Source organism: Gadus macrocephalus, chromosome 21 (genome assembly GCF_031168955.1).
Source record: "Gadus macrocephalus chromosome 21, ASM3116895v1".
NCBI lineage: Eukaryota > Metazoa > Chordata > Actinopteri > Gadiformes > Gadidae > Gadus > Gadus macrocephalus.
In genome coordinates, this window is record NC_082402.1 from 13,922,191 (window position 1) to 13,944,690 (window position 22,500).

Genomic DNA, 22,500 nt, shown 5'->3' on the forward strand with positions numbered 1-22,500 from the left:
CACTGGAGCCAAGATGGCCGCCCTTCCTCACTGCGAGCAGCCATTCTACACATTTTCTGTTCCAGGAGACTGCTTCAAACTGAATTATTATTATCCATACAAAGGACTGTTGACAAATTAGTATATATGAGAATTGAAATCAGAATGTTTTGTATTTTAGTATTCACCAAAGAAATAAAAGCAATGTTCACACACACACACACACACACACACACACACACACACACACACACACACACACACACACACACACACACACACACACACACACACACACACACACACACACACACACACACACATGCATGTCTGGTCAGATTCATGTGAACAGATGAAAAGAATGTGGCAGCAGACAGACCACAGCACACATGTCAACCTGTGAAATAGATGTGTGTACATATGTGTGTGTGTGTGTGTGTGTGTGTGTGTGTGTGTGTGTGTGTGTGTGTGTGTGTGTGTGTGTGTGTGTGTGTGTGTGTGTGTGTATGTGTGTGTGTGCAGGTTTGTTTGGGTGAGGTTGTTTGTTGGTGTGTGGGTGTGTGTGTGAGAGAGACAGAGCTCTTATGCATATGAGGTGTGTGTATGTGTCTGTGAGTGCGTGCATGCATTCAAAGGTACCAGCAGGTTTAAGTATATGTGTAAGTGTGTTGCAGTATTTTTCAAAGATTTGTGGTCATCTTTTTCCTCTTGAAGTGGTTTTACACACACACACACACACACACACACACACACACACACACACACACACACACACACACACACACACACACACACACACACACACACACACACACACACACACACACACACACACACACACACACACACACACATTTTCTGTTCCAGGAGACTGCTTCAAACTGAATTATTATTAGGACTGTTGACAAATTAGTATATATGAGAATTGAAATCAGAATGTTTTGTATTTTAGTATTCACCAAAGAAATAAAAGCAATGTTTATCTTTCCCTCCCTCCATGGTGTTAGTGTGTGTGTGTGTGTGTGTGTGTGTGTGTGTTTGTGGTTGTTTCTGTGAGAGTGTGTGTGCGTGTGTGTGTTTGTGCGGGCTTGTGCCTGTGTGTGTGTTTGTATGTGTCTGTCTGTGTTACTCTGTGTGTGTAAGTGTGTGTGGGTAAGTGTGTGTTTGTTTTGGGGGTGCTAGTGAATCCTAAAGAAGCCTTGTCGGCAAATTCTATATTTAGGTTATGTGACCTTTGACCCGAGAGGCTCCTTATTTAGGTTTTTTCCAACCCCCGCCAGGAAACCAATGAGGGGGTCCCACAGGGTGCTGTGTGTGGGTCCCTGCGGGTGTGTTCGGGAGAGATATCGTTTGATATATGGCCGGGACTTCATAGTCCTACTGCCAGGGACAAGGGGGAATTCTATGCTGACCAAATTCCCGATGTCAGGCAGCGTGCTGATGCCGGGAGGCCTGGGTTGGTGGCACCTCCCCCCCAAAGAAATGGGATCCGCCACATCGAATGCCACCCCTACTGAATATGGCCTAGAAATAAAAAATGCTTGTTTTCTGAAGTCTGCATTGCTCTATTATGTTTCATTCGAATTTCTCATTATTTTCTTACTTTGACCCAACGTGTTTACAGCCTTTGCTGTGGGGTCTCATAATGGCTGAGTCTTTGATTTTGTGAATATAACCATGCAAAATGTGCAATGAAATGTAAAATGCGCCATAGGCCTAACGTTAGATATCCTGAGAAAGTAGAATAAACTGGTTGGTTGCTTCCTAAATTCCAAAGAGAAGGTGAAATGTCGCCACCAAGCGGCCAACACCTGTAGCATCACGCTAGACCTTTGACTTGGTCACGTGATAACAACAAGGAAGTGGTATTGCAGACTCGATAAAAGGCATGAGTTTTATTCAGTGTGTATATGCTTCCAATGAGGTTTATAATTATTTTTGAACGTGTATGAAAATAACACCAGTAAGCGATATACTGCCAGCGACAGCCGCAGCGCACCTTGGCTGTTAACACCTGGTTAGGAGATGGGTGTGAAGGTGTTTAGGAGTCCTGCCCGCCATGGCTACGCCGTGGAGGGATCCCCCTTCATCCCCACCAGGTTGGCCTGCGCTGCTTCACAATACTACGGCATTGCTGGTGAGTATAGTGTCCGGAAAAGGACAGGTATGTCTAAATGTGGACTCCGTTTATGTGGACGAATTTCAGGTATCTAAAGGTACAGAAACGAAGGTGTATGATGTGTGTAAATAAAAACAGTATGATGATTCAATGACAGGTCAACCAACATCTACAGGCTGTTGTTATGGATTTAGCCATCCACTCAGAGGGCAGGATAGTGTGGTGCCTCCCAAGTGAAAGGTAGTGGGTTAGATTCCCCCGACGTCCGCAGCCAACTTAGTCATCCTTCAGCAAGATGACCTCGAACTCTGTCTGCTTCATCTGAATTCTCCCCAAGTTTCTTTGGGTATCAGGTAAACATGCCTGGCACATGACAATAGTAAATAGTTTGTTTCCTTCTAGGTTCTGGCACACTGCTCATCCTGGAAGAGACGGAATTAGGGATCGCTCTGGTGAAGAGGTAGGACTCAACCACTATTCTTCCTTTATTCCTTATTTGTCAGAGTCTCCATCTCAGTGCACACTCAGTCCAAACCTGAATGCACCCGTATCTATCTGTAAGCACCTGAGTATCACTGTGCGGTATTTTCACTGCATGAATGTTCCGGGGGCAGGATACTGTAGCGAGTGGTATTTGACTCCCAGCCCAAAACGTACTGGGTTTGATCCCCCAATGTCCGAAGCCTAACCTGGAGGCATCCTTGAGAGAGATGACACCTAACCCCTACCTGCTCCTAATGAAAGTGTGTGTGTGTGTGTGTGTGTGTGTGTGTGTGTGCGTGTGCGTGTGCGTGTGCGTGTGCGCACAGCTGTGAGTGGAGCGACGGGCTGTTCGACGTGGCGTGGAGCGAGACCAATGAGAACCTGTTGGCTGCCGGGGGCGGGGACGGTAGCCTGCAGCTCTGGGACTCATCGTCCAATCACAGCGCGCCACTCAGAGTGGCCCGCGAACACACACAGGAAGTAAGACACACGCACGCACGCACACACAGACACACACAGACACACACACACACACACACACACACACACACACACACACACACACACACACACACACACACACACACACACACACACCAATGCTTGGCAGAATAACATCAAGGTCATGTTGTACTAATCTACTTGTTGTACGTGTTTGTTTGTGTGTGTGTTTGTGTCTCCAGGTGTATTCTGTTCACTGGTCTCAAACCAGAGGAGAGAACCTGTTGGTTTCTGGGTCCTGGGACCAAACGGCTAAAGTGGTAAGGCTCACTGTCTATTTGGTTAACTGTCTTTCTGTCTGTTTAATTGACTTATTCTGACGGTCTGGCTGTTAGCCTGGCTGTCTGTCTCTCTGTCTTCCTTCGTCTAATCTTTCTTTTTTTTCTTTCTTGGATTTTGTCATCAGTGGGACCCAACTCTTAGCAAATCATTGACCACACTCAAGGGTCACGAAGGGGTCATCTACAGTACTGTCTGGTCCCCCCACATCCCAGGATGCTTTGCTTCTGCCTCAGGTGAGCTGGGGCCTAGTCACATGGATGGAAAATATCTATAACTCTGGCAGGTGATGAGAGATGAAAGATACAAACAGATTTAGGAAAGAAAGAGAGATTACATGAATGAAATATTGGAAAGTGAACAAAAGGCAAGGAAAAGAACAATGACAGATAAGTGGGTTACATTTTATATCCACCTATCCAAACATATTAAGTTACCTGTTGGTCAGAAGAAAATTATTGAATACTCTCTCTTGCCACTAGGGGTCAGTCTTGTTGTATTATTTACCAGTTCTTCGAGGTAATACATTTTTTTGACCATACATTACCAGTGCACAACACATTAACAGTGCACACTTAGTTTATATATTTTTTCCTTTTTTTAAGTAAAAAAAATAATAATTGCTTCGATAAATAATGTATTCATTAGTGTTTGACATCGATGGGGCCTGTTGCCACACACCTATACACACACCCACCTCCAAATTAATTGACCCAATGTGATTCAAATCTGCTTGACTTTCAAACTGCTTGACTTTTAAAGAGCCTTCAACCAATCAAGATAATAAAGCGAGCCTACCTGATCTTTGGTATTTCCCCCATGCACCCAAAACACTTAACAGCCTCTCTAATCAGCTCCCCGCGTTTCCTTATCCACTTCCTGTTGCTCCTCCCCGCCCCTCGCTGGGCTAACACCAGCTAGCGGTTAGCTCCATCACGCGGCCGTGAAGTCAATGAGTGTGTAACCGGAGGGAGGCTGGGGCTTATCTCATCCACTCTGAAAGGGAGTGCAATTTTATTATGGCCAAGATCCCCCCCCTTCTGACTTAGTGGGAGCTGTTATGTTACCCCCCCAGGTTGATTGAGGGGCCCTGCTGCTAGAGGAGTCTACTGATATAAAGAACCCTACTGCCTCTGGCATCTTCACCTGTGAATAGCACTTAGCGCCCGTACCACTTGGTTTCTGCACACTGTCATTATACTGTGAGTGGATCTCCGGTCCTGTTGTGGGTCTGGTGCTGGTTGTGCTGTCCGTCTGTATTCACGGGTTGCGACCCCGGCTGCAAACCAATGTCCCTGTCCAAGAGTGAGTGGACCCCCGTCCGAGCTGGAGAACTTCTGCTGAAGTTAGAAAGCTTGAGCTACGATGCGCAGCCAATTTAATACCACTAATCCGTCACAGCGTTTCCGGCGAGATGTTAAGAGTTTTGCTATTTTACAGAGTGTTCCCTCGATATGACATCTTAATACATTTTAGTCACACTTCGTGAGACCCAAAGTCAACCATAGAAGGTAGTGCTTTATGCTCTCCTTCTTTCAGAGGTTCTTTTCAGGGTTGCATTAGCATCAGATAGCAGTCACAGTGGTAGACCCATCTCATCTATTTTACGCCTCCCTTAAGTCCCCCCGTCTTGGTATCTAGTGCCCAGGCGCAATCAGGAGTGGGTTCATTAGATTGAGTTTTAATTGGTTTTTTCATAGTGTGTGTTTTCTTTCCTCTTCTTCATGAAGAGAGATTGTGAAGAGGTGTCGATTTGGGCTTCTAAGGTTAATAGAATACACCATGTTGTATTGAGTTTTATTAAATCAGGTGGTGAGGGGGAGGGTGGTGATTGAAGGGAGCAGGTTAACCAACTATTAAAAAGGCACTTCTTGTTTCAAACGAAACGGTTTGATCCATCTACAGTAAAGCCATCTGCCCCGCCACCTAGCAACATTTCCAATCAACAGTTTAAGTGGCGCAAATATGAGTCAAATATGAATGTTGTGCTTGTTAATGGAGGTCTTACCGTACCTTGCTATCACATCCAATAAGGTTTGTCTTGGGTTTGTCTTGAATCTCCTTGGAACTCTCCAATGCTAGCTTAATAAAATCGTTCATTTTAACTCCAACACCTGGTCTCTCCCTCGTAGTCGGCTAAGTGACCCCCCGGAATCCAAACAGAGTGGTGTACGCTTGAGCCAACGCTTATCAGACGCTTTGTACAATCTAGTTTTGTGTTGGCCTGTTGTGGCAGATCTGATCAGCGCTGGAGATGCACGGCGACGGGTCTGTGTCCCGCTGGCGCTCCCCACTCTAACTCGTTCAGTGACCGGCAGCCCTGCTAGCATAAACCCATTAGGGCTTCTGTAGCTGGATGCTGAACCGTTCCTGCTGCTTATCCCCTCCATGTTTGCCCCTCTGACATCGTCCATCAGGCTAACTTCAGCGCACAGATACACTCGTAATGCTGTCTTGGCAAATATATTTGTTATAAAACAAAAGGGTCAATTGGAGAGCTAAACCATTTCATGCTAGGGCGGTAGCCTAGCTGGCCTATAGAACTGCGAGAGAAGTTTATGGCTGCTTTGCCTAATTAGTTCCTATTGCAATTGATGAGCTTAACTTTGAGGAGACACGCTGTATCTAGTGGTTAAGCAGGAGGAATTGACCAAATTGGGAATGTGCTGATCGTGCACATTAAAGGTGGAATGGCCATCACAACGTGTTTAATGGGAGTATATTAAATGATACATAGTCTAAAGCAATTCCCGTGTACGATACTGTGGATGAATGCTAATAGCGCTTTGGTTAAATATAACTCTTTAATTTCAAATAAGCATGAACAAAACAAGATTCTGATTGGGCTTGATCTTTGTGTGTTTGAGCAGTCCATACAAACTACACTTCAAAAAGCTAGAAATACAACTTTTTGGGGATCACAAAGCAAAAAAAATAATAATGTAATTCTTCTTTGAATACCAGATGCAGATCATCGTTGTATCAAAATATATTGTATGATATGAAACTTAACTTATGTGGAAGACTTAGTTTGACATTATGAAGGGATAGCCAAATATTATTACAAGATTGTAAAACCAATATGTCAGTCTGCTCATGCATGGAATACCAGTCCCTTCTGGTCAAAAGTCGTGCTGTTCAGTCCATCTTATCTTGAAGTTAGTAAAGTTGGGAAATTTCAGTGGGTCCCCTACCCTATGATTCCCACACAAATTGTGCAGCCAACTTCAAGCGTTGATGAGTTTTTCAGCTGCTTTCATTGTGCTCAACAGCTGCTTTTTCTGTAAAAACCTCCCTCCCATTTCTGTAAATGAATGTGTCGATCACCAGAAACTTGTGTCTCAGATGACCATGTCTAATATGAGAAGTCAAATCAAGGAAACCTTATTGGTATGGACCTCAAAGGTTGTATCAGCGAAGGTGGGTGACATCTCTTCTGTTTGTATTTGAAGCGAGATCCCAAACAAACAGAGCCAGCTCACCCATCCCTTCCGTGTTTCGTGTATCCAGTAAAAACTATCATGAATGCAGCGCAAAACCCCACAACACCCACCCATAGTCGGTGATTGGTTGGAATACTATTTATTTGAGTTTTGCGTGCTCGTGTCGAGGAGAGAGTGTGTGCATTTGTCAAGGAGAGAGTCTGCGTGTGTGTGTCGAGGAGTGTGAGTGTGTGTGTCGAGGAGTGTGTGTGTGTGTGTGTGTCGAGGAGTGTGAGTGTCGGGGAGAGTGTGTGTGTGTGTGTGTCGGGGAGAGTGTGTGTGTGTGTGTGTCGGGGAGAGTGTGTGTGTGTGTGTGTCGGGGAGAGTGTGTGTGTGTGTGTGTGTCGAGGAGTGTGTGTGTGTGTGTGTCGAGGAGTGTGTGTGTCGGGGAGAGTGTGTGTGTGTGTGTGTGTCGAGGAGTGTGTGTGTGTGTGTCGAGGAGTGTGTGTGTCGGGGAGAGTGTGTGTGTGTGTGTGTGTCGAGGAGAGTGTGTGTGTGTGTGTGTCGAGGAGTGTGTGTGTCGTGGAGAGAGTGTGTGTGTGTGCGTGTGAATGCCCGTATCCCTGCCCGCCAACGTCTCTAACTCCCGGCGCTGTTGTATAACAGCGGGGACATCGCCGGCCCTCGCTGATCAATAACAGCCAATCACCGGAGTGTTTCCCCCCCCCCAACACTTGAGATGTATGAGCCAATAACAGCCGCGGTGGATGACAGACAGGAAGTCGTACTTCATGTGGCGTGTCACGCCCCGGTGGAGCCCGCCGTCGCCGAGGTAACCCAGATCCAGGCGCCCAATCTGATTCTGACCGACTTGGGCACTTTACAGTTGGCAGCTTTCCATCCACTGTGTGTGTGTGGATTTGTGCGTGTGTGCGCGTGCATGTGTATTGTGTCGACTCTGAGCCCTGGGGAGGGCTGAGGACGGTGTGGCCGTTTGACCTCCGACCACAGAGGTGCTCTCACCCCCTCTCACCCAGTGCAGAGCACATTGACGATATATAATAGCTTCAAAATATAAATAGAATAACTCTGCCTTTTGCAGCGTGGATGTGATGGCAGTGGGGCTAGGGGTTGGTTTTACGATCCACACGGTCGTGAGGAAACCAGCAAGGTCTTAGTTAACCTCTGCTTCCTGTTTATAGCTGTATAACAATACCCATGGATCACAGAGGTTTGTGTGTGTGTGTGTGTGTGTGTGTGTGTGTGTGTGTGTGTGTGTGTGTGTGTGTGTGTGTGTGTGTGTGTGTGTGTGTGTGTGTGTGTGTGTGTGTGTGTGTGTCAGAGATGGGGAGTCTGAGACTCGGACTCGAGTCGCACAAACGGCACGCAATTATTGCTTTTTAAATCTACGTTTATTCATGTATTTCTATTAGGGATTGGCAACGATCGTCGAATGGTCTGAGTCACGTAGAATATCGAACAATGATTGTGACTATCGTTATTTATTACACGGCTCTTCTCACTTATCAACCCCAGCGTCCTCGGTTGCTTAGCGACGTCAACGTCTTTGGCAGACTATTTCTCTGCAGATCAACAATACGAATGCACACACGTCATTTGGGGTGGCTTGGTGGGTCTGAGCTGCGAAATTATTATTATTTTTTTTTAACTATAAACTGAAATGTAGGAGTCCAGGGTAGAGACACCCACCCAATAGAATCAACTTTATAAATTCAGATTTGTGTTCATATTTATTTTGAATCATGATCCTCTTACACCTGTCTTAGTTGCTTTAACATTCTGTTATATAAATATCATTGTTGTCCCAAAAGGGAAATCCGTTTTTTGCAGCTGGAGTAATTCAGCATGGTACACCTCTGACAGCTTACAACGAGACAAGCTGTGGTTTATGGCGGGGGGGCGACCGCCTGCACCTATTCAGGAGACCCATCCACACACAACACATTGAAATGGAGAGATATATCTCAGTGTTCACATTGAGCTTTACATTATCTGTTGATTGTTGCAGTTAGTTTGCATTTACGCACACACACACACGCACACACACACACACACACACACACACACACACACACACACACACACACACACACACACACACACACAGGCAGAAGCATGCATACAGGGCCACGCTCTACTGAGAACGAGGTCCCTCTAGGGCACACACACACACACACACACACACACACACACACACACACACACACACACACACACACACACACACACACACACACACACACACACACACACACACTGCGACAGAACCTGTCCGCAGTACAAAGTGTATCTTTGTGAAGCAGCCTACAGTCGTTAAATTAACACTTAATCTCTCTCACTCTCCCTTGTTCTCTCTCTCTCACGCTCCCTCTTCATCTTGCCCTCTTCCCCTTACTCTTTTCTCTCTACCTCTGTACTAGTTCCGCTCCCTCCCCGTCTCTCTCTTAATCTCTCTGCTCTCGATTCAATTATACTCAGAAGAGCTTTATTGGCATGGAAAATATTCATTTACATTCCTTAAGCAGTTCTCTCTCTCTCTCTCTCTCTCTCTCTCTCTCTCTCTCTCTCTCTCTCTCTAGGTGATGGGACGCTCAGGGTTTGGGACATCAAGAGTGCTGCATGCCGATTGGCCATTCCGGCCCACAAGTCCGAAATCCTGAGCTGTGATTGGTGCAAATATGACGAGGTATGGCCCGCACCATGCAGTTGAAGCACTTTTGGCTAATGTCTATCAGACACAGCCTATAGCTCTCTCTCCCTCAATTTTATTAGAAAGAGCTTTTTTGGCATGGACAATTTACAGATACAATGCCAAAGCAGTTTAAAAGTACTACAAAAAGGTAAAGAACAAGCTCTCACTGATTGACTCACTTACTCACACAAAGAAGAAACAATGAATGGGAAAAAAACTTCCGAAAATATTGGATGAATTGTGTGCATTTACTGTAGAATGTTGTGGTTACTTGGTGTGTATGTTTTGTTTGGAATATTCTGTTGTGTGTGTGTGTTGTGTGGAGGATGTCCTATTAACTGTGTGTGTGTGTGTGTGTGTGTGTGTGTGTGTGTGTGTGTGTGTGTGTAGCACACGGTGGTGACGGGGGCGGTGGACTGCAGTGTGTGTGTGTGGGACCTGAGGAACCCCCGGCAGCCCGTTTGTCAGCCACTGGTCGGACACTCCTACGCCATCCGCAGAGTCAAGGTACACACATACACACACACACACTCGTGACCACCCACACATAAACGCACACCCAGACACACTATCGTGACCACAGACACACATACGCACACACACACACACACACACACACACACACACACACACACACACACACACACACACACACACACACACACACACACACACACACACACACACACACACACACGATCACGACCCCTCAAACACATACCCTCAAACATACACATACAGACAGACACACACACAATTAACATAATTTGTGAGGAAACGTCTGTGGATGTACTGAAAAACGGACGGTGACAGCATCAAAACACCCACCTAAATGGAATTAACAAGACACACAGACACACCGACACACTCACGCGCAGACACACAACCCACAAATGTCTCGAATTAGGTGGGTGTGTGCAATCTTAATTTATTGAGTTTGTGTTTGCAGGCTAGTTAATGTCTCTCTCTCTCTCTCTCTCTCTCTCTCTCTCTCTCTCTCTCTCTCTCTCTCTCTCTCTCTCTCTCTCTCTCTCTCTCTCTCTCCGTCCCTTACCCTTTGTGGCCAGAAATCCCTGATCGATTGCCTTTCATCAGAGATGAACTAGTCCAGCTAATCTATTGCTGATGAGTGTGTAGTGGCAAAGTCAATGTGTGTGTGTGTGTGTGTGTGTGTCGGCACATGTGTGTTCTTTTTATAGTGTTGAGAGAGAGAGAGAACAACAGAATTTTAGCGATAAATATATACAATTGTTTTGTAGCTCTACAGGGTCTCCTAACCCAGGTGTTATTTTTCCCACGTAACCAGGTGAGCAAAGACAAACTACGAACTGTCCCAGTCAGCACTGTGGTCTCGTGGCGTGTGTTTAGACTTCTGTCCCCCTGGGCGGAGTCGACCGGAGCAGGTCTGCTTCCACGCTGAATCAGAATAAATGGCAGCGAAGGAGAGGGCGGGATTTAGAGATAGAAAGGGGACATTTACCAATTCATCCTACCTGTGTTGATGTTATTCCGTGTCTCTCCCTCTCTCCCTCTTTCTCTCTCCCCCTCCTTCCCTACCATTCTCTCTCTCTCTACAGTTTTCTCCCTTCAGTCGGACGGTGTTGGCATCCTGTTCCTATGACTTCACTGTCAGGTAAGCGTTACCCTTTAATTGCCGCTTCCCATGTAATAAACGGTGGGTTCTCATTGGTTTTAACCTCCCAGTGGGCGGAGCCAACAGGTTGAGTAATAGGCAGGCCTAATCGTAAAGATTCAAAAATGTGAACGTCAATCTTTCCTTTGACAGGTTAAACTCTAATAATAAATGCTTCCTTTTTACAGCTGTCAAGTTAAATTATTTGAGTCCCCTCTGAATCTCGCCATTGCTTGCTCTAGTGTTGTGTGCGTAAATACCCAGTGTGTTATCTGATGCCATAGAAGACGTCATCTTTCTTTTTGTAATCCTCCATTTATACAATGAAATTCATAAAATAATGTTTGGATACATGTCATTTAGGAGCAGCGAGGGGTTAGCTGATCTTGCTCAAGGATGACTACAGGTAGACTGTGGACATTGGGGTTCTAACCCAGAATCTTTGGGCTGTGCATCAAACCCCGTTAGACCTGCTCAAATCACATAACTAGGCAAAGTACTGTGATATTGCTTTCATTATTAGCAGTTGAGTGATTAAAAAACACATTTTCAACGCTGCTTTTCCTCAACTCTACAACAGCGTTAAAGACAGAGTTTTTGATTACTTTTTCACGCCCCATCGATTGTGTTAAATAGCTTGCTAAGTAACGCTTTTTCCTAACTGTCAAATAAGCTCCTCATCTTGATTCTCGCAGACAGTAAGGATGAACTTTCTTCACCCAATCAACGATAACCCTAGTCAGATCACTGCACTCTGTTAATGAAAACATTTCTGATGGAGCTGATATTAATGTCATCGATATAATGAATATATGTGATATTATATTTTACTATGTTAATCTATCATTACATGGTATGAAAGCCGGATCGTGTGATGATGCTTGCAATTAGTATTAAAATAGCCTATTCGGTCCAATTGCAAAAGTTAACTCTTGAATGAGCCACCTCCGTGATCGAGTCTTCATAAGAGATGAATGATCAACCAACGCAAGCGAGTCTTCAACATTTTGACCCCTCAGAAAGTGGGTTTAATCTGCGTTGTATATTAGACTACTACCTGAGTTAATGTGGATTTTATATTTAAAGTATTTGGATGACACCTAGTGGAAAATACGGTGTTATGACGGCAAAAACGCTGTATTTTACCTAGATTTATATAATGCAGGTATAAAATGAGGTTTCGTTTTGACCCTTTTGGCGTTCCATATATCCTCTAAAACAGGCATGCACACACACACACACACACACATGCACGCACGCACGTACGCAAACTCACAGGTGCCTGCTTGTGGTCTTTGTTTGAGAAAACTGAGGCACCTGTCACCTGCTAACCCGTGTGCACACACACACACACAGAGACACACACACACACACACGCACACGCACACGCACACACACGCTACAGTATGTACCCTGAAATGCTGGTTTGTTCCTGTGTGCTGATCCAGGTTTAAGTAACCCCTTTGACTTTGAGCACAGAATTTTATAATTCAGCTCATTGCTTTAAATAATGGCAACCAACACTTTCTTTCAGTTTTATATTTATCTAAAACAAGCGTTTTTTGTTTTCAAATAGTTTCATTTTCAATTATCAACTTTAGCAACCTTTTCAAACTGCAAATTACTCTGCTATAAACTTTATGTATAAATGGAAACAAAACAAACCTTTCAGAGTTGTTGATACTACATTTAATTTCGTCTAGCCAAAAGATAAATTTTATTGGATTTTTCTAATTTTGTCAAATAAGTTTGACATGATTTGATTAATTAAAATGTGGGATGACTTTATAACAGGATATCTGCATATTTAATTCTGCAAGCACTTTATTTGTCCACATTATCTCCAACCACAAGCTGCGTGCTACAGCGCAGATATCCCTTCTGTTCGCTGCTTCCACTTGTGTGATTATCTGTTTGGGATTGATGGTTTTTGAAGCCTACCATGTTTGCCCTTTTCTGGGTTTGGGTGAAAATAATCATATTAATGTGGTGCTGGGGAACCGGAACTCCTGTTAGTCCTCTCTAGTCTACAGTGGAGTTAGGACTCTAGTCCTGGGAAGACTCTACTGGGGGGACTCTAGTGGAGTTAGGACTCTAGTCTTAGGAAGACTCTACTGGGGGGACTCTAGTGGAGTTAGGACTCTAGTCTTAGGAAGACTCTACTGGGGACTCTAGTGGAGTTAGGACTCTAGTCTTAGGAAGACTCTACTGGGGACTCTAGTGGAGTTAGGACTCTAGTCTTGGGAGGATTGTGTGTTAAAGTCCTCTATTTAGGACTATAATGTGGACACTAGATGACTCTAGTAAAGACTCTTATCAGGAAAATAATGATGACTCATCTAGGGAACACTTTAATCTAATGAGGACTCTAGTGAGGACTCCTCTAGTCTAATGAGGACTCAAGACTCTAGGTAGGTGTCAAGCCTAGTTAGGACTCTTATCTGGATTCTAGTTTAGTAAAGACCCTACTGAGGACTCTTATCTGGACTCTAGTTTAGTAAAGACTCTAGTGAGGACTCCAGTGACAATTCTAGTCTAGTGAGGAGTAGTTATACTGAGGTCTCTAGTCTAGTAGGGATTCTACTCTGGTGAGGACTCTAGTACTCTAGTGAGGACACTAGTCAGGACTCTAGTACTCTAGTGAGGACACTAGTGAGGACTCTAGTAGAGCTGCCCCAAAAAAATATGTTCTTAGTCGACTCAAGCTGATAGTCGACTGACCGTCGCACTTTTAATGTCATTGTTTAAATATCCAATTATCAGAAAATGGTTTGGTGTGCCTTTTAAATATCCTTTTTACAAGCACACTAATAAAGCGGGCCCCCTATTCAGACCCTGACACATTGGTTCTGAATGGGTCGACAATTTTTCCTCATGATTTTTATACACTGTATAATTGCCCAAATAGATGCCGTAGAGCTTGTTGGCGGAAACTATTAGTTTGTAGCTCCATGTACGGCTGTATGGAGCTCCCTCGGGGGACAGCTAAAGTGATAGCGATGTCTGGGCGGGGTTCACCCTTGCGGGCGTGTATTTAATGAACCCCTGGTGTGTGTCCAACAGGGGAGCAGTTATTGCAGTAGCGGTGTCAGGGACCAGACGCCTATGAGTTGATCAGGGCTCGTTGAGACCACGGATGCATTCGGTTGCAATGCTTAATCATTCAATCTTTTTGCGCGACTAAACGTCTAATGAAATATGAGTCGACCACGCCCCTTCCTCCTGACTCATGGTTAGTACACTATGAGGGGCACTGGACTCCTGTATCTGCTGAAGACACCAGCCAGGGTTTTCCCTGACGGCTCATGGAACAGGTCTCAGTGCGATGGCTCCCTGTGTTCCCCTGTTTACACAGGCTCCATAATGGACGCCCATTGAGTCATTGATCAGGGTATTGAGAGTAGTTGACACGGCACCATCTGTCAGATGTTTACCCAAGATTGTTTTCGGCAGATAGTGTTTGAATCTGTGAGCATACACTTGCGTCATTTAGTAGTGATATCCGGTTCTTTCTATCGTTCTTTCTTTCATCATTCTTTTCGTTGACCGTTGCTTTTTTTATTTTCCCACTTTTTATTTGTTCTTTCGTTCGTTCTTTCATTTTTTATGTTTTTCGTTTTTCAGAGTGAGGTAGAGAGTATCTGTGGATACCTTTTGTTATTCTGTCATTCTTTCCTTGCTTCCTTCCGTGGGTGTACTTTTACTATGAAAACAGCAGAAGCTGTACATCACGTTTTTTCTCTCTCTGCTCTTTCATACCTGTTTCCACCATGCCTTTAATTACTCTCTTAGTCACAATCATTCTCTCACACACACACATTCGACAGGTGGTTCTGCAGTGAAACACAATAGTGGTTAAATAATAATAAGTTACCATGGAGACGTCGGGGAATGGACCTTTCCAACCTAGTTTACACAAACACGTTTTTATTTGTACTGCCATTTGTCCATGTACACTCTCAAACAAAAACAGACAAACATTTACGCACACACACGGCAAAAACACACACACTGATGCATTCAGGCATAAATCCACAAACACAAACCAAAGAACAGCGAACAAACCAAAATGTGTTTCTAGATCGGTAGATGCGTGTAACACATGAGCAGAGTGCAGGTTGAATCTCCTTTAGAAGCACATTTCTCAACCATGCTGACTTTAACCACACAAGACAAAATACATAGTTATGTATAACCTTTCACTATCCGATACCCTCATGGTTACTCAACATGTTTTTAACTACGGAGATGTTTTAAACAAGCAACACCCCGCCAAGGCTTCCAGGTAACCTGAATCGTTTGTGCTAAACGTGGTCTAGTCTGAGGTGAAACGTCAGCCCCGAGGTAACAGTCAGTCTAAACATTCAACCTTCTAGTCCTCTCTGTTTAGTCAGTTTGGATATGATGTGATGAGAAAGAACATAACTTAAGCTTAGTACACACCAACCAAATACCCAAGAAGAAGAGAAAAGTTTAGAAGTTACGTTTTATTCATGTTTCACTCCATCTCGAAATGTTTACGCAAATATACCCTTTTTTTTTATCTTCCTTAGACCCGACTATCTAGCATGTTTTGGGGTTTGGTTGAGCAGCTATTTAATGAACATCTGTTTGAGATGAGAACCACAGGCTTCAGTGAACCTCAAGCATCCTATAGTGGTCAGCATGATGGATCTGGACCCAATAACTCTCCATGTGCACTGACCTCACATATATGTGTATCTATATATATATATCTATATGTAGATATAGATATAGATAGATGTAGAGAATGTGAATGGTACTTATGGGGATAATAGAGTGAATGGAGCTCATTCAGAAAGTGGCTTAAAAGCACTTGCAGTGAAACGGTCCTGATGGGAGGATCTGCTGAGTCAGAGAACACACACACACACACACACACACACACACACACACACACACACACACACACACACACACACACACACACACACACACACACACACACACACACACACACATACATTAGAGTGTAGACACACACACACACACACACACACACACACACACACACACACACACACACACACACACACACACACACACACATTAGTGCGTAGACATGCACGCACACACAGAAAGAGTCTTTCAATTAGTCTGATTGGTTGAGGTCTGGGAATAGTGTTTTATTGGCTCATTCACAATTTCAACTCTGTCTCACTGACTCTCAAGCTTTCTCTCTCTACCCTCTTCCTCTCTCTCTACCCTCTCTTTTATTCAATGGCAGTTTTTAACATAGACCATTTTAATCTCCAATACATTGACAAAGCAAGTGAAAATGAAAGTTGCATCCATAAATGACAAAATGCAATACTACGGTGTGTGTGTCAGTGACCTGGTTGTCTGCATATGTTTTTAGGTTCTGGGACTACAGCAGCAGTCAGCCTCTTCTGGAGACAGTGGAGCATCACTCTGAGTTTGTCTGTGGGATAGACTTCAGCCTACACACACCCAACCAGGTAAAACACACACACACACACACACACACACACACACACACATACACATACACATACACATACACATACACACACACACACACTGTACACACACTGTACACACATAATCAGGTCACACACACACACACATAACTAGGTCACACACACGCATAACTAGGTCACACACACACATAACCAGGTCTCACACACACACATACATAACACATGCACATACAGACAAATAATAAAATACAGCTCAGTCTATTCGTTAAGGCAAGGCAACTTTAGTTATATAGCACTTTTCATACACAAGGCAGACTCAAAGTGCTTCACATATAAACATTGTCATACAATAAAATGTATTAAAAATGAATTGATAGAAAAGAAAAACATATGCAATTTTTTTTTTAAATAGATGTAAAATAAAGGCAAAGTTAAAAAAGCATTTTAGAAAGTGCAATGTGTTTAAGATCAGATCAACATTCTCTCTGGTCTCAAACCCTTTCCCTCTTTCTGATCATGTATCTCTGGCAAAAATAGAAAATAAAGGTATAGTTAAAAATGCCTTTTTTTTTTTTAAGTACATGTCTTTAAGATTTAGCAGAAACCTAAAGCAAACATAAAAGTCTTCAGTCTTGTTTTAAAAGTGGTCAGAGTTGGGGCAAGTCTTAAATCCTCAGGGAGTTTATTCCAGCTATTTGTTGCATAGTAACTAAATCCTGCTTTCCCATGTTTCGTGTTTAATCTGGGGATAATTAACAGATTGGTCTCAGAAGATCTTAGTGGTCTAGAAGGCTTATGTTGTGGAATCATATCAGTTAAATATTTTGGCCCTAAACCATGTAGGGATTTATAGGTTAGCAACATGATTTTAAAATCAATTATCTGACCTACAGGAAGCCAATGTAAAAATTTAAGAATTGGTGTATACGTTCAAATTTGTTGTTCTTTGTTAGAACTCTAGCAGCAGCATACTGAACAAGCTGAAGTTTCTTTAGAGTTTTTTTTGGGAGACCAGTAAGGAGACCATTGCAGTAATCAAGCTTACTAGTGATAGTCAAAAAAAGGGATCGCTTTAAGCGACGGACTGAAGAGCACCTTCACTGCGCAGCCGCAGATACAGAGGGAAGTGTCATGTAAAAATAAAAATGCACCAGCAATATCATTAGTACGTAGTAGAGCAAAGTAGAACTTCAAAATCGCACTCTCCTTTAAGGAACTCTTTCTGAACATAAATGAGCATAGTAATAATCATAAATTTTTAAGGTAATCGTTGTAGAAAAGACCATACATTTTCGTTTTTAACGCATGTTTTAAGTAAGTGATGATCCTTCAGACTCCCTCGCTGCTCCCTTGCGTGGGTCCACATGACGCATCACACATAAAGAGTGAATGAGATCTTTAAGAGATTAAAACATCACCTTTTTTGGGTTACTGAATAAAAGGTTATCTGTGACGCATACCGTAGGCATAACACGATCTGCCATGAGCTCTCCATAAAGATGGCATTGTCCTCTGCATCAGCAGGAGCCAGTTATGTGAGAGTTATGTGCATGTTTCTGCACCCCCCCATCAGCATGAGAAGATGCTCTCCCAGAGACATCACTGATCCCAACCAACTTCGAATTGATGTCTTCCCCGAGGTTCTGGAACATCAAATTGACTTCCTGACTGTCTTCTGATGATGTTGTTGGCATCATGCATTGTGGTACAGGTGTGGAGCATCACATCAGGCCTCAAACATCACATGACCTGCTCAGTCTTCCAACCCAAAGGATTTGAACTATTTCTGATCTGAGTTGATCAACCTCTGGAGCTGTGAGAGGAGAATCCCGTTCTTGCAGAGCATAAATGCAGACCTTCTGTTTCACATGCACAGCTCCTCTTGGACGGGTCAACTCCATGCCAATATACCGCAAGCCTTGCCCTTCTTCTCTGCCAACTTCAAAGGCTGCCTTCAGGCGAGGAATGACTAGAGTGAATGTACTGGAGCCAGCTGAGACAAAGTCATGGTCATGACCGGCAAGCACCCGGTCACAACACCGTTTGTGTCCGACCGGTAGAACTCAGCATGGACGAAGTTGGACTTCTTTGTTCCAGCTTTCAACACTATCTTCCACTCTCTTATACCATTAGTGAAGGATCAATATCACCATACAGTCCCTTCACTCCTGACCTCAACAGGTGGACGAATGTGAATCTCAAGACACACCAGGGGAATGCTGTTTTAATCTCCATAGAGTTAATTTTTGATAGTTTTTGAAGTATTAATGTAGTTAGTAATGTGAGGGTCTCTGAAGCACATGCGGGTGAGTCTTTTGGGAGATTTTTACAAACTTCACCATCTGGGTTTCCTTCAAGGTGCACATCCACCTTCTAGAGACACACACTTGCCCAATGTCTTTTGCATCCTCAAACACCAGTTTCAGAATACTGCAGATTGAACCATCCTTTGTACTTTCCTTTACTTCTTCTCCGGTGTGCAGGGTTCCAGTGTTTCTGTCCACGAAACCAACGGTTGGTCCTGTTGTCTGACTAGGACTGCCCTTTGCTTGTATGGCAGGTTGATGTGGATTGTCCTGGTCATGAGGAGCCAGATTATGGTCAGCGTCATCAGGGAACCCTAAAGCCCTCTCTGTGTCTTTGTCCGTGTCTACAATAGTAGAGTCACCACATCACTTTTCACCACCCAATCTTGTACAATCACTACCCCAGGTCCTTTCCATTACAAACACATTCTATTTAAAACGCTTCATCCCCGGACAAAACTGCTTTCTCAGAACCCGCTGGATCTTCTCTGAACTTCCAGCCTCTGAAGGCCTTCCTTGCTGCATGCAGTAGTGTCATGTGTTTTCCTGCCCATGCACTTACAGTAGTGACCTCCAAAGTAGGAAGCCTATCAACTAGAAAAGGGAATGTTTGTATTCCGTCAGAACACTGGTAATGCTGGTAACTGGACCGGGAGTGCTCAATCTCTCCAGTCAGGTTTATTGTTAGGCTTTACGTTTAACAGCATTTCTTTTTCGGGTCTCGTTGCGTCTTTTCAACAGTGCATTGCTCCTGTAGGGAGACTGTAGGCAGCGGTGGTCGATATTTCCATCCTAAAGTTTTCCACCATGTCTTTAATGTCCTCATTATTGAACTCGCCACCTTTTGTTAGTGGAAGGTCTCTGTGGCGGACCGGGACACTGATCAAACTGATGAAGGGGTCAACAATGACACCAGGTTTCCAGTCACAATGCTGCATGTTTTCATTATGGCTAGGACCTCATTCTCAATAGACTGTTCAGTCTCAGTCCATTATGTCCACACCATAATGACCTGAAGATGGGAGGCCAAGAGGTGTTGTTGGCTGAAATATTACTGCCTTATCATTCTTAATATCCAGGTCCTTTTCACTGATGCTTTCCTCAATAGTAGAGGAACTCTTACTTTGGTTTCAATTCAACATTTGGTCTGGCCATTCGGAGAAGGTATCTTTACCCTCTTGGTGGAGTGCACTGCTCGCCCATCACCGAACTTCAAAGCCTTTCCACCTGCTGTGTGATTTATTCGATCGGCTCTTTCTCACTCTGGGCATTTAAAAAGCATCTTAGCCACGTTTCGCCGTAAATAGTCCTTGCGCAAGCAATGTCAACTACAGTGGGATTTTGCACTCCTCTACTGTGCTTGTTTATTGCATCATTTCTACATTTAAATGTAGTCTTTTACTCAATGGTAGGTGCTCTGGCAAATTGCACATCTGGACCGTTTCCCATACTCATCCATTGGATTTGTTCCGGGTAAAACCGGTTTCAACTGATTGTTCATTAAGCTCTACTTGTTGCCATCTCTCCTTTGTTCAGGGTAGTTGGCAGCATCTTTGATCACTGAATACCAGACATGGGGGACTCGAGTCACATGACTTGACTCGAGTCAGACTTGAGTTGCAAATTTGAGGACTTGAGACTTGCTTGACTAACACTAATAAAAGACTCGACTTGACTTTGACTTGGTCTTCATGACCTGAGACTTGACTTAGACTTGAGATGGATGACTCAAAATGACAATTTTTAAAGTTAGATTAAGTTAGAAATTATGTTGTATTTATAAATGTTATATATATATATTTATTATTTTATTTTGAAACATGATCGGGTGATTTTACAGTGCAATGAAAGCACGCATCTCGGCTGATTGCGCTCTGCACGGACAAACTGCCACTGTGTGAGCAGGTCATTAGAGCAGCAGTTAAGGACGCGGCAAGACCAAAAATAATTCAATTTGGGTTCAAGGATTACATTGTCGATGATAGTGAGAAAAAGAGGACAGCGTTATGCAAGGTTTGCAGCTCAAAAATCAGTGGCACGATCACCACAACACCAAACTTCATCCGTCACTACAAAACCACAAAAAAAGGTAAGCTACGTGACTGCGTCTTTGACTGCGAGATTGACTGATTGACTCGAACTGTTCTCGTATACAGCCACCTAGAGGTTATATTTGATTCTGTTCATAGGTTGGAGGTTATAATCATAAAAACATTTTCGAAATATTCACATAATGGTTTTGGAATGTTTTGCAATAGTTTGAGTTATTTTTAATGTTAAGACATTGTCATTGTTAATGTTGAAATAAAACTCAATTTATGAACCACTCTCTTTACCGATTTTTAAATGTGGAAACTGGGTTAGATCATCAGATTTTTGTATGACTTGACTTGGGACTTGCTTGAGACTTGAAGGTTATGACTTGAGACTTGGTTGTGACTTGCACATGAGTGACTTACCCCCACCTCTGCTGAATACCCTCTCTCAAGAGTGGCCCTGTCTTTTCGCCAAAAATCCACCGTCCGTTAACTTGATAGCATAACATTCTCAATAGACTGCATTGGGAATAGCCATAACGAATTTACGTATCAGATTATGTCTCCGTTCAAAACCCACAATAATTTTTTTAGGTAGTTTCCTGGTTCGATTACTAGAAATAGGCTCTCAGAGAAAGGAGAAAGCATTATTATTCACGTACTCTAGGAAACATTGGCCTGTAGTGCTGACTGCTATCAAGATGAATGACCAACACATAAAACACAAAGCGCTAATTGTGTCTTTCAACGTAGTTAACCACTATTGGTGTAATAAAATCAGCATAAGGCTGCTACCCCCCCCCCCCCCCCCCCCCATGTCCTACTGCATGTGTAGTGTCCATTGGGAATATTACATTTTAGCAGCGGTGTATGTGTATCATCCCATTCAGCTCATCCTCATCCTCATCTTCAAACCGCTTGTCCGGGGTCGGGTCGCGGGGGCAGCAGTTCTAGCATGGGGCCTGAGGCTTCCCTTTCCCGGGCCCCATTGACCAGCTCTGACGGGGGGATCCCGAGGGGTACCCAGGCCAGTGTTGAGATATAATCTCTCCACCTAGTTCTGGGTCTTCCCCGAGGACTCCTCCCCACTAGTCGGGCCTGGAACACCTCCCTAGGGAGGCGCCTAGTGGTCGACCACCTCAACTGGAGGTAGCCGCAGCGAACAATCGCCTTCAACGTAAAATGACCCCTGGTGTTACATTTACAGACTAAATAACTAAATACAATTCATTAATCGATCAAAGAATTTGTTCACTTGCCTACTCGATGCTGTGGTAGCCGTTGGGCGTACATAAGAAGTACGTACATCATATTAGAAGTGCGTACTGGCACCTTACCCAGGCAAGTAAAGGGCACCGTAGTTTGGAAAGGGAAGGGTCAGGAGTGGTTATTCATCAAGGCAAGGCAAGGCAAGGCAACTTTATTTATATAGCACTTTTCATACACAAGGCAGACTCAAAGTGCTTCACATATAAACATTGTCATACAATAAAATAAAATAATAGATAAGTAAAAGAAAACATATGCAAGAAATGAGTAAAATAGAAAGTGCAATGTATTTAAGAGA

The 22,500-nt window shown here is 43.7% G+C and overlaps 1 protein-coding gene across 1 annotated transcript in view; it reads left to right on the forward strand.

The window, feature by feature from the left end:
* Nucleotides 1–1,798: 1,798 nt before the first annotated feature.
* The window catches only part of pex7 (peroxisomal biogenesis factor 7), a 26,367-nt gene continuing 5,665 nt past the window's right edge, over nucleotides 1,799–22,500 (forward strand). Inside the window, exons 1-9 of the mRNA XM_060042558.1 lie at nucleotides 1,799–2,116; nucleotides 2,501–2,558; nucleotides 2,908–3,061; nucleotides 3,265–3,342; nucleotides 3,489–3,597; nucleotides 9,384–9,490; nucleotides 9,887–10,003; nucleotides 11,074–11,129; nucleotides 16,510–16,609. Coding sequence (XP_059898541.1) covers nucleotides 2,005–2,116; nucleotides 2,501–2,558; nucleotides 2,908–3,061; nucleotides 3,265–3,342; nucleotides 3,489–3,597; nucleotides 9,384–9,490; nucleotides 9,887–10,003; nucleotides 11,074–11,129; nucleotides 16,510–16,609 — 891 coding nt within the window. The 5' untranslated portion in view covers nucleotides 1,799–2,004. The remainder of the gene's footprint in view (nucleotides 2,117–2,500; nucleotides 2,559–2,907; nucleotides 3,062–3,264; nucleotides 3,343–3,488; nucleotides 3,598–9,383; nucleotides 9,491–9,886; nucleotides 10,004–11,073; nucleotides 11,130–16,509; nucleotides 16,610–22,500) is intronic.